At 38.6% G+C, this 12,270-nt stretch overlaps 1 protein-coding gene across 3 annotated transcripts; it reads right to left on the bottom strand.

Moving 5' to 3' along the window:
- Positions 1-1,145: 1,145 nt before the first annotated feature.
- On the bottom strand, positions 1,146-9,814 carry gnpnat1 (glucosamine-phosphate N-acetyltransferase 1). Of its 3 annotated transcripts, XM_034187317.1 has the most exons (8): positions 9,643-9,814; positions 5,287-5,429; positions 4,906-5,059; positions 4,236-4,399; positions 3,467-3,529; positions 3,137-3,264; positions 1,865-1,926; positions 1,146-1,757 (listed from the first exon to the last, which is right to left on the bottom strand). In XM_034187317.1, exons 3-8 carry the CDS (start codon positions 4,938-4,940, stop codon positions 1,610-1,612), a joined length of 600 nt encoding a protein of 199 aa, XP_034043208.1. In that variant the 5' UTR covers positions 4,941-5,059; positions 5,287-5,429; positions 9,643-9,814; the 3' UTR covers positions 1,146-1,609. The 3 variants fall into 3 exon arrangements, with proteins under 3 accessions (XP_034043208.1, XP_034043216.1, XP_034043225.1); XM_034187325.1 differs by lacking the exon at positions 4,906-5,059; XM_034187334.1 differs by lacking the exons at positions 4,906-5,059; positions 5,287-5,429.
- Between the last annotated feature and the right edge of the window lie 2,456 nt (positions 9,815-12,270).

The following is a 12,270-nucleotide window of genomic DNA, read 5'->3' as shown; positions in this document are numbered from 1 at the left end:
ACCAGAAAGTTTCTCAAGAACAGTTTAGGTTTAATTAATCTTGAACGCAGTCTCAAAAATGTACATAAAAAAAAATGTCTTTGGTGACTTGCATGTAGCTGATTTTGCATAAAAGTCAAATCAGTGGATCTAAAACTGGGGGGTGTTAAGATCAACTGAAATAAAGCTGAGTTGCCTTATGTGCACAAAAAAGAACAACACTGACTGCTGATACTCACCAATACTCTTAAGATTCGATGTTAGTGATGGAATCAATGTAAAAAAAATGATACATGGAAGCAGTGGTGGGTACAGCTACGCTAATTAGCAAAGCTAAACTTTTCATGAGTTGATTAGCTTTTCAACAAACTTTGAAAAATATTAGCCGACCAATTTAGTTTTGCTAACTAAGTCAGCTGACAAGAACTCAAACAGTACATTTTTTTGAATGACCTAAAAAAAAAAAAAAAAGACCCCAAAACAAATAATTACATTATAAAATACCTGTTCTTTCACCGTTGCCATCAAGAGCTGATATGGATCTACAGCTTGAATTGACAAATTTAAATGTTTTGTAAACCTTAAAATCATACATTTGTCCTGGTGGAGCTTATACACTAACCCAATAAAACTGATATCACATGAAGGCAACACTGAGGATATAGAGCAACAAGAGGTCAGGCTTTCATTAAATTGCAATTATTTTACATGTGTATATTTTCATTTATTCAATATGTGAATACACTATGTTGAATAGAAACTTTAATTTATTCATGTAACTATGTGCATCTTGATAATCATCTGATGTTGATATGCTAAAGCTTTTGTGGACCCTCCGTGTTTATGCTACAACAATTTCAGTTCTTTAGGTTTTTACTTCTTTTTTTCATGGATTACAAAAAGACCCAAGCTAAAGGTTAATTCATATAAAAGTTAGTTATTGGTAGATTTGGCTAAATGTCTGACCAGTTTATCGATTTAGCATTATTAAGTTAACTTTTCAGCTGGTGAATTAACGGTTTTCAATGACAACTTTTAGGTAGTTGTGCCCACCACCGCATAGAACTAAAAAACGAAAAGCCAATGGTGCTAATTTCAGAATCATTCCGACTCTTGACCTTCATACAGTATAAACTTTTCAAACATATTTGGCTTTATGGGGGGGGGGGGGGGGGGGGGGGGGGAGACTTATAGTGAAGTTAACCAAGCTTTCTGTATGTATTAATTTAGTATTCGTGGCTGTCTTTCCCCCACCCCCCATTCAAAACTATTTACAACAGCTACATGGTAACTTGACATTTTGTGTGTTCTCTTCCAGTATGCCGTATTTTCTAATGTATTAAATAAAATAAAACTGCATCGACCGTAAGTACCATTTCGTTGGATGGTGGAGGGAGGGTGATGTCAGAGCTCCACCACAACGATACATTCTTGGTTACCAAAAAGGGTGGAGGATGATGTCTGACTCCTGACACGTGTTCTTACTGCTGTGTTGAAATCAGAATGAGCAAATCACTGATTGTAAACCAAACCACAAACTAGTCCCTGGGTAACGCTTCCAAATTTGATCCATGTGTGTAAGTGTAGTCCTTCTCCCCTGAAGAGAGTGAGGATAAAGGCCCTTTTGTCCTCAGTCAAAAAATCGACATTGCATGTAGTTCTCGTGTGAGGGGTTGTAGCCAAACTTTTGGTAGAATGCCACGTTGTTGGATGCACATTCCAGTGTGATCTTATAGCAGTTGAGTTTTTTGCTGAGAAGAGTCAGAGTTGAAACTAACCTGCATAGATAAAGAAGACAATGATGCAAGAAAAGATTTTAGTTTTTTTTCTCTGGGAGACTCAAAGTCTGCAATCTGTAGTTCAACTTCATCCAGTTTCTACATACAGTTTCCCCAGCTGTTTCCCTCTGCAGACGTCACTGACCACCACCTCCTCCACCCGACCTCTCTGCACATAAAATGCAAGTAGGAACATGAATTAAGATGAGGTTTTGTATTTTTCCATGTGTTTACTCATGTAATTTAATGGTTGTTTTCATTTCACTTACACTATGTATTTTACAGCATGTAATATCACAAGAGCAAGAAGGTCTTTAAAAAAAAAAAAAAAAAAAAAAGCATCTTTTGTGTGTTTCAGCTGCTCCACCTCACACAAATTTATTTAATTCTAAATTTCATGTGAATGGAGCTGTAACACTGGTATTTGGTGATTGTGTCATCAAGTGCAAGTGTGTGTGTTTGTGTGCATCTCTGTGTCTGTATAAACACCTTTTCATAAGCCTAGTGACGAAACAGACCACTGCATACGTTTCACACGTTTGAACCAGTCATGTGACTCCATCTCACTAACACACAAGATCGCACTGCAGGTACATTATAATCCACTGCAGTACGGCATTTCTGTGTGATCCACATTTGTGAATGCGTCTCAGTCACGCCTCCCCAGGGAGGTCTGGAGACATGCCCCCCCTCAAGAAAATGTTTAATTTTTAGGTGCCGTTTCTGCATATTTCACCACAAAATGCAGTATCAGAGAAGATACTTTATAACCCATTTTATATTAATTTGAACTTGTATTGTACAACCTTGAATGTGATGCATTTGAACTGTCTTTGGTTAAAAAGGTGAACAACCTTGCTATACCTTGCCGAATCATGATCTGGTACAAATTTATCTAGCCGAGTCACTTGTTGCTGAATAGAGTGTTCAGAAACTGCATTCAGTGGGTTTTTTGGTCCATGAAAAGGGACGGAAGTGTGTCCCCCCGTTTCTGTCCCTGGACAAGAGTGTAGCCAAGTTAAAGGTACATCGTAACCAATGTGCACAAATTACTTAGTCCACTGCATCCTAAGAAAGAAGGAAAGAAAAAAAAAAAAAAACTTTCACTGACAGTATTGAGACAGTTTAAGTGCCTGTGCGATTGAACATTCAACCAGTCTGCTTGAGGTTTCTTCCTTTACCACTGCTGCAAACGTGCTTACTATGGGGAGTGGGTAAGGTTAGACCTTATCCTTGTATAAAGTGCCCTGGGGTGACTTATGTTGTGATTTGGCGCTACATAAATAAACTAAATTGACTTCTGCAAAGCACCTTTGTAATACATTAAAATAACATGGGAATTGCATCCATTGTACAAACTGCCTGCTGAGGTGACGTACCTTTGCACATGAGTGGATAAATTTGTGTTCTGTGATCAATGTGGCTGTAGCAACAATCTGCCCTAGATTTGTGTCTTCTACCACAATGACATAGTAGTCTTCTGTCTTCTTCATATGCTCAAATTTTTCTGGGGACAAACACACAGTATGCATTTTTTTTAAATACTTTAATTGGTCCCTTAATTTATTGGCTTGTATTTAGAGCTCTGTGTGGGCTCTTCTGAAGTATCAGATTATAAATGCTTCTCCTGTAAGAACTACAGTGAACATTAGGATTTAAGCAATAGCTAAGTCACTACTGTAGTCTTATTTATAGAACTTGTTACTTACTTGTGAACTGCTCTGGTGTGACGTCACCTGTCTGAGTGAGTTGAGACAAAACCTTGAAGAATCCTGGAGCAACAAGAAAATTGTGAGATAATCTCAGTATCAGAATGGAATATTTCCTTGATTTGCTTTTATGGTTTATTTAAATTACATCTGCTACAAGTCACCTAAAAGAACAAAAACATTCCAGATTACCACAAAGGAGACAGATTTTCTTCACATTTATAAAGTTTATTCAAATAAAAAAAACATTTTGGCATCAATTCAATTCAATTCAATTTATATTGTGCCAAATCACAACAAAGCTGCCTTACGGTGCTTCTCACAAGTAAGGTCTAACCTTATAAAATCTCAAGAGCATCTGTTATTTATTTAATGCAATTACTCAAAAGCTAAAATGACTTTTCAAAAACTAGGTTAGCATAAGAGGAAGGAGCAGATGAATTCTCCAGATGTGGATCCAGGAGTTTACTTTTTGCTTTTAACACTATTTAAAGTGAAACAGTTGACCCACCCCACACACACACACACACACACACACACACACACACACACACACACACACACACACACACACACCACACACACACACACACACACACACACACACACACACACACACACACACACACACACACACAATGAAGGTCTCTGTCACATGATTGTCTACAAATACAATCTAAAACAGATCCAGGTTATTGTCACTGGTAGAGGTGTGCACTCTAATGAGTGCTGCACTTAAACACCGGAACATATCCGTTGGGTCTCTCACCCCGGTTGAAGTCTGCTGTGCAGAGTGGCCTGAGGACCAGGCCTTCACCTGGGTTGGAGGGGGATATGAGAGGAGAGAAGGACACTGTGCTGTGACTCCAGTCCAGCTCCTGAAGCAGAGACGGGTCAAAGAGTGGTGTCTCATCCAGCAGCATTCCACAATTTCTGGTGGAGAAACATACAGACAGGCAGTTCACAGTCAGATGAACACCCACGCACACCTACGGGTAGTGAAATCTCTCAGAGATCATAGTACTAGACTGGCAGCATGTTTACTCACACTGTACTTTGTCCTGACAAATACACTTTTCTAACGAAACACAACTGACCCACTGCTGCTGGTTTACAAGATGGCTGGCAGATTTATGGCATCTGTAGGTGCACCCTAAAGTGAATTCTACAAACTAAGTAGGCCTCTTGAACACTCTGACATGGCAGCAATCATTGGGAGTGCCTGGATTTTCTTGACCAGGATATGATCTGGGACATGTAATATGAGAAGGCCCAACCCACATAGGCTCGTCTCATTCACAGAGCACAGACATCTGGTCGGCACAGACTGTTTGCAGATTTAAGTCCTGCTTCAGGTTTACTTTATCATATGAGCCACACATCTATACTGGATATGTCGAGGTCTATGACAAATATACGTGATGGGCAGAAGAGCTCACTTTTCTCTTTTCTTTCCTCCTAGATTGTGTGTCATGATCCACTCTTTAAAGAATGCAGGATATCCAAGTGGTCCTCTCTTGGTGGCGTGTTTCCCATCTGTTAACACTGATGTTGCTGTTCTTTAGTGTTTCTTTAATGCTGCATTCTATTATACTTGTACGCATAAAAAAAGAGAAAGAAACACAGCCCAGACTCTGAAAAGTGCAATGGAATGGAAATTCAAGTCAGAAACTCGGGCAAGATCCGTGAAGACAGAAAGCCATCAATCTGATGTCACTGCAGTATGGCAGCACACACAGTGTGCATTAAACAGAATAACATTTTCATTTATTTCTACTTCTCTGTGATGTTTGGTGGTAGGTTTTATACAATAAGCGTACCTGATGGGTCCTGACTTGAGTTGTAGACCTTGGCATTGCTCTCAGTACACCGGTGGGTCACAAACTCATGACAGCCTCCTCCCAAGATGGAGAATGAAAATGTCACAGAAAGGAGCTTGATGTTCTTTTCCCAAGCAGATGCACTGGAATACATTTATATCCGATGTCAGAAATACTGACTTAGAACTATCGATGTGCAATCTAATGCAGCATAAGAATGTCTTATCACTTCTTCTGGCTTCCTCTTGATAGTTGTCCTTTCTTGAACTGAAAGTAAAGTTGGCTGTCACCATTGGTGGGCACAGCTAACCAAAAAGTTAGCTTCGATAACCATTAATCAGATAACTGAAAAGTTATCTTTTATGACGATAAATCGATAAACTGCTAAAAAATGTATATTTATTACAGATAACTGATAACTATTAGTATTGATTTGGACGGAGCCACATCAGATTACACTGTCGGCTTCGGATAAACCAGTTTCACTTTAAGCACCGCAGGGGCTTCTGGGTAAATTCAAGGACCACAAACACAAAGAACACATGAAAAATGAATAAAAAATTTTTTTTTTTAAAAACCCAAACATTGTCATAATCTTTCAAAAGCAGTAACACACAGTCTTAGAAGTCACAGTTTATCTCTGTATTATATACACCATCATTTACGAGCTAAAAGCTGCTGCTTTTTTCGCATGCTTTGAACCCTGCGGTTTAAACAACCGAAATACATCCATTAATGCATTGACTGGCAGAGTAAAAGACACGTAGTAAATATAAATTCTTACCTGTTAGTTTCAGTGGGATTCATCTGAATAAATAATCCATGTTTTAAATCCAAAACAATGTCTAAACGTGAAGAAAAGTCCCTCCCTCTTTACACACAGCTGCGCCGTGAGAACTCCTCTCCCCCACCGAGTCTTGGCGGTTAAATTACAGCCACAAAGAAATAAAATAATGTTAAAATTAGTCTGTTTTGTTTTTGTGTCGAGTGGACAAGTCGCTGTAACGTGCAAAGTGAACCTGAACTACACTACCCACAATGCTCCCTGCGTCGACCGGCCAATCACGTTTTGCGCTTAATGATGACATCATAAGCAAGCGACAGGCAGCCAGTCTGCTCCGTGGCTAGAAACACACAACAAACAGAATAAAATGTTTGATTTTAGGGTTTATAAACATTTCTGACCGTTAAACTTTACCAGCAAATTAAATGTTATTGGACTGAAAGTTATTGGAACTAAATTTATCGGAAGATAATTGATCCGATGATGGTTTTAAACTTATCTGTAAAGCTAATCCGATAGCAAAAACATTAGTTTCGATAATTATCTATCGGATTAGCTGAAGTGTGCCCACCACTGCTTAGTAGTTCATAATTTCCTACTACAATGAATCACAATTCTGAGGCTGTTGTGTTATTCATTCATACACTTAAGAATATTCATGTTCTGAGTTTATAAAAAACTTGTTCTGTAAATAGATCCTTTATGGCCCAGTCACATGGCACTTAACGAAGGGCAACGAAACCCTAACAAAACAAGAAATTTGGATTTTCGTTGGCATCGTTTAACCTTCGCTCAGCTTCGTTCCTGCAGTTGGCGCTTTGTCAGGATTTTTAAACTGCTGAAAAATTTGAACGAAGGGCAAGGAAAACCTCAATTCGTCCGAAAAGCTAATCCGACAGCAAAAACATTATCTTCGATAATTATCTGCTATCGGATTAACTGAACTGTGCCCACCACTGGCTGTCACCCAGTCATTCAGAATTTGGAGAACATGTCCTGCCCATCAAAGACTTTCTTATTGCTGATCCCTTACGATTATAAAATAAGGTGGATGAGTATTTGGAGTGTGACAATTTCAATAATTTTGTGTCTGTACAACACATCACCAAAATAGAGGTGAAATTGAACAATCAAGATGCACTTGTAGCATAAACCTTCAGCTTTAATATTCCATTAACCATTTAGGAATTGCAGCCATTTAAATACACCTGCCCTTCATTTTCAGAGGACATAAATATGCAGTTTCAGTCACATCTGGATAGTTTCAATGTCACTGCATTCTGGTGGTGTACAGACTCAAAATATTACATCATTATCCAAATACATATGTACCCGCCTACACATTATTTATAACAAAGTGGCTATTGAGTCGTTACAGTACTCCCTCACTTCGTATTGCATCCAATAACAAACCATCATGATTGTACAACATCCAATGAGAAACCAGTGATTATTGCAAAATAAAGAGGGGAATCCTGGCATTCAAACTGTACAGGAGATAAATGATGAATTTAAATCTTAAAACGCAAGGTCAGGGGTAGAACTGTGCATAAACCATGATGACGGGTAGTTTATAAATAACAATGTTTACGTACTACTGTATACTACTTTCAAAAGTTTGAAAGGAAGCTTGGGAAAGTGGTGCCTGAAAGGACAGAGAAGTGGCCTTGTGACAAGAAGATCACAGGTTCAAGCAAGGTCACTGATCCTGAGGTTTCACCCTATTTGAAATTGCACATTATTTAAAAGCGTGACAGGGTCAATGTGAGGCATCACTGTAAAGTACTTGGAACATTTGCATCAGATGAAAAACTCCATAGAATATACATTTTGGGTATGTTCAATGTGCCTAAAACCTCTGCACTGTACATGTACATCATAAACTACAGAGCACAGAACCCTTTTAATGTCACCACACTGGAAATCTATTTAAAGGAGACCTGCATTGAAAAAAATGCAGTCAGATTTTTTGAACAAAAAATGACATACATTTACATATGAGATCCTTCTGAATGTAGTAAAGTAAATCTGCAAGCCCGGATCTGTCATTCAACGGAGAAATCTTCATTTGAAAATGACAAATTTACAGCTAACATTTAGCCCTCCGCAAACTGTCCCTCTCATCATGGACGCTGCCGAGACGTCACGGACAAGACCCTCTCCCAGCATGCATTGCGCCAATTGTAATTTGTGGATTTACGTCAGTTTGCATCTTCACCTTTTTCTTGTCTTATACGGAAGGATCTACTTTTTTTAAAACTTCATATTGTCTTGCGGCACGTTTGGCGAGTACACATTTCTTTTATTTGTGCTTGAAAATTATTTTGGGGGACTTTTTCATACGCCCATTTGATTGAGTGGTGTCGCAATGAAAATCTACTGTCTTTCGCCTCCGGTACCATCGCGGGATATGGAGGTGAGACCCGCAAAGAATCCCAGTAATTAAAAATATATAAACCTCTCTCAGCGTCCATGGAGCTCTGGGGCTCCGATTACTGAGACGTGCGATACTGTGGATTTTGCCACAAGAAGTCTGTCCTTGCAGCAACAGGTGTACCGGCCGCTTCGCATTAAAACAGCGAGCATAATCTCAGGACTTGTGCCAAGTGTGCTGCAGCTCCATTCAGTAGACAGAGAGGTGATGCTGGTGTTGTGCGCTGAATCTGGCACAACACCGGCTGCAAAGCAGACACGGGCAGTGTGAGTGGCCAGCGTAGGCGGTTAACGAGCTCGTTAACGAGCCCGCAGACTTAATAAGCGCAGCGGAGGCAGAGAGCAGGAGAGGAAGAACGGCGCCCGCTGTCGATGTCGTTGCTGATCTGAGCACACAAATCTGTATCTCACATTCACTGCAGCTTACTTTTGGATGCTGAAACCAGGACATGTATAAGTAACATTACTAACAGATAAAATCAATTTCAATGCAGATCGGACTGAAGGCGGGAGCGTGTCGTCTTGTCCCTGACGTCATGGAAATGATACGGCTGTACAAACTGTTTTCACAGAGGGCTACATTTTAGCTGCACATTTGTCATTTTTAAACGAAGATTTCTCCGCTGAATTACAAATTTGGGCTTACAGATTTACTTTACTGCATTCACAAGGGTCTTATAAATACATATCAGCTATTTCTTTCTGAAATCTGACCACATTTATTTCAGTGCAGGTCTACTTTAAGTCAAGGAGGAAAACCGTATTTCCACTTTTTAACAGATGACTGTTTCCTGACCCGATAGAATAGGAAAACGCTCATGAAATTAAGTTAACAACATGCCTGTGAAAGTAATCAAACTGATTTCTACAGTGACACCAATTTATATTTTATGTACGTGTACATCAATTCGTATCATTAAACTGCTCGTGAATATAACGTTACTGTCCTCAGAAGATCGACTCAAAGTTCACACATTATTATTGTTATAATTTAAAAAAAAAAAACCTTTAAAATGTGTGGGTTTTTTTAAAGAATCTCCCTGAAGTTCCGCATTCACGTCACCAAAACCAAAACCAGTGCCCCCGCCTCCGCTCACTTCGATCATCAAAGCAGCTAGTCGGCGAGCTAAAGTACTTACCGGTTAAAGGGAATAAACTTGCAAAAAGAATAAAGTAAATAACTCCAGTGAAACGTCCTGAAGTGACGTGAGGTAAACTGACAGCCGGTTTTTCTTTGACTACATTATGAATTACCCGGCGAGGAGGGAGCGTGAACAATCACAACTCGCTCTTCCTCTAACTGACTCACACTGTGACGTGGCAAGGGCGCAGCAAAGTGACGTCAGCGGACGCTGTGGTTACGACAACACTTTAAAACAGAGCGTCATCCAAATTTTGGAGAGCTGTTGAAAAATATATCTATGAAAAAACTGGACATATCATCATAGTTGGATTGAAGGATATTATTACAAGATTTGAATGTAATAATACGCCTTGTCGTTTGTAATTAATCTTATGTTGTTAATTGGCAAATTTTACATACACAAAATGAGAATTTCCAAATCTCTTCCAGTTAATACACTTATCACTAATAGACCTTGGGTGAGTTTGTTGTGCCATGCACCCTTTTACATTTCTTTGGGATTTTTTCTTTTCTTTTCTTTTAGCTGACAAATTTTGATATATTCGATGTTACATTAATGATTGTGTTTTGTTTTGTGTCAATTGTCTACATGTATATATGTGTTTATTCTTTTATTTTGAAATGTCAAAGTTTTGAAAAAACCCCACTTCAAAATAGGTGGGCGATACCGGGAATTTTGGTATTGATCCAATACCAAGTAAATACAGGCCCATCGCCGATATCGATACCAATACTTTTTCATATTTATTACAAGCTTCATAGATCCAAAGGATCCAAAAGACCTAGGATAGAATTTCGCCAAACATTGTACGTGACAACAAAATACTTTATTATCACAATCAACATTTTTGTTTAAAAAATATCACTCAACTCAACTTAAAACAAAATCTGCTGAGGTAGAGGGCTGACAAACCACAATACAAGAGTGCGCTGCTCCGTGTTGTGTAACACGTAGCACACCACTACTCTTACAGACAGAGAGGAGACTTTGATGAATCTGCGTGCGCAGCACTCAGTGCGTGCGGGAGAGAAAAAAGCTTGAGTATCGATCTTTTTACACGAGGATGTTCAATATCAATACCAGAGTTGGTATCGATGTTATCAATATTAGGATCGATCCGCCCACCTCTACTTCAAAATAGATCTGAGAATTAATCCATAAAAATATTGTTTGTAAACCTGCTTCTATAATATGTTATAATGCTGATTGGAAAAAACATGGTCTTTGCACAGAAAAATTTTCATTTCACATAAGGTGTGGGAAGTATCTTTAAAAATTTTGCATAGATGTTACCCTGTTAACTCTCAGCTACTGGGAAATACAGACCTGGGGCCAGTTCCACAAGAAAGCTCAGAAAAGAGGCGCTTAAATGAAAAACATGGATCAAAGCCAGTTGCCTGAGTCTCTCTGTCCTTCCTTTGTTTATGTAAACAAAGCAGTTCCTGCTTCATTGTTTACCAACTTGTATAAATGCTGTACATCTCAAAAATAAAGAGGGTCTATTAAATTCTAAGCTCACTCTGTGTTCACTCATTTTTCTCTCATGCTCGTCTTCGACGGCACTGAGATATGTAGAGGTCTTGCTCAACGGCTCCAGGAGCCTGGCTCCAAAGCTCCACACTGGCAACCCACAACTTCTACATCGGTGCTCCATGGCATGAGGCGAGAACCTCTACAGTAGCATCATTCTTTTTCCTGTTGCATTTTGTGTTGATTTTAAGCTGTTCTACTCAAATCACATTCACAACAAGAAAAGGTGTATCACTGCCAATCATCCTGTCATCTTGTCAAAATGTTCATGTTCAGCAGTCTTCTTTGCCATTAGACCTAGAAGTAATTAAATTTAGTCGGGATAATTAATATGAGTATTTTACAAAAACATGGGGAGCTGTAATGAGAAATACATGTAAACCAAAAACTATTTTCACAACAACCCAAATCTTTGAATTTCAACACTAATAAAAACATCAACAACATAAAAACATTTGATTTACATAAAATGTATGTTTGTTTGTTTTTTGCTATGTATTAAAATAGTTCCATGGACAAAGAGGACCAAACTAAAATTCCGAAGAACCTTTGTGCAGCTGGGGAGGTGATGATGAAGATGGTTCGCTGAAATGTTCACTTTCATCTTTGAAAAGAAAAAAGGACTATGACTATTTCTACACACAAATTGTGGACAAGAAAAATGACAAAGTTTACACCAGAGGTCAACTCATGTAATGGTTATTAAGCAGAATACAGATTTATTTGTCTAATAGTATGTTGCTCGTGGGGATCCACGGACTCTAGATTGGGTAGTGTTTATAAAATAGGTAGCTGGCATTTTTCAAGGGTGGTAATAAATTGTGCATGCCAGAATGTTTTTAGAACCTTAGACCACAACAGTTTTTAGAAGAACTCAATGCTTTTATTTCCTGTTAATTGCATAATTTTTTTTAATGTTAATTTACTGTCTTAATGTATTTATAAATTGTTTAGGTTCTTGTTATCATATACACATTATTATTATCATTGTTACGAGGTCTGTCCAAAAAGTAACGGACCTTTTTATTTTTTTCAAAAACTATATGGATTTGAATCACGTGTGATTACATCAGCCAAGCTTGAACCTTCGTG

The sequence above is a fragment of the Thalassophryne amazonica genome, chromosome 2 (genome assembly GCF_902500255.1).
Source record: "Thalassophryne amazonica chromosome 2, fThaAma1.1, whole genome shotgun sequence".
Taxonomy (NCBI): Eukaryota; Metazoa; Chordata; class Actinopteri; order Batrachoidiformes; family Batrachoididae; genus Thalassophryne; species Thalassophryne amazonica.
This window is presented reverse-complemented; position numbering and strand designations above follow the sequence as displayed.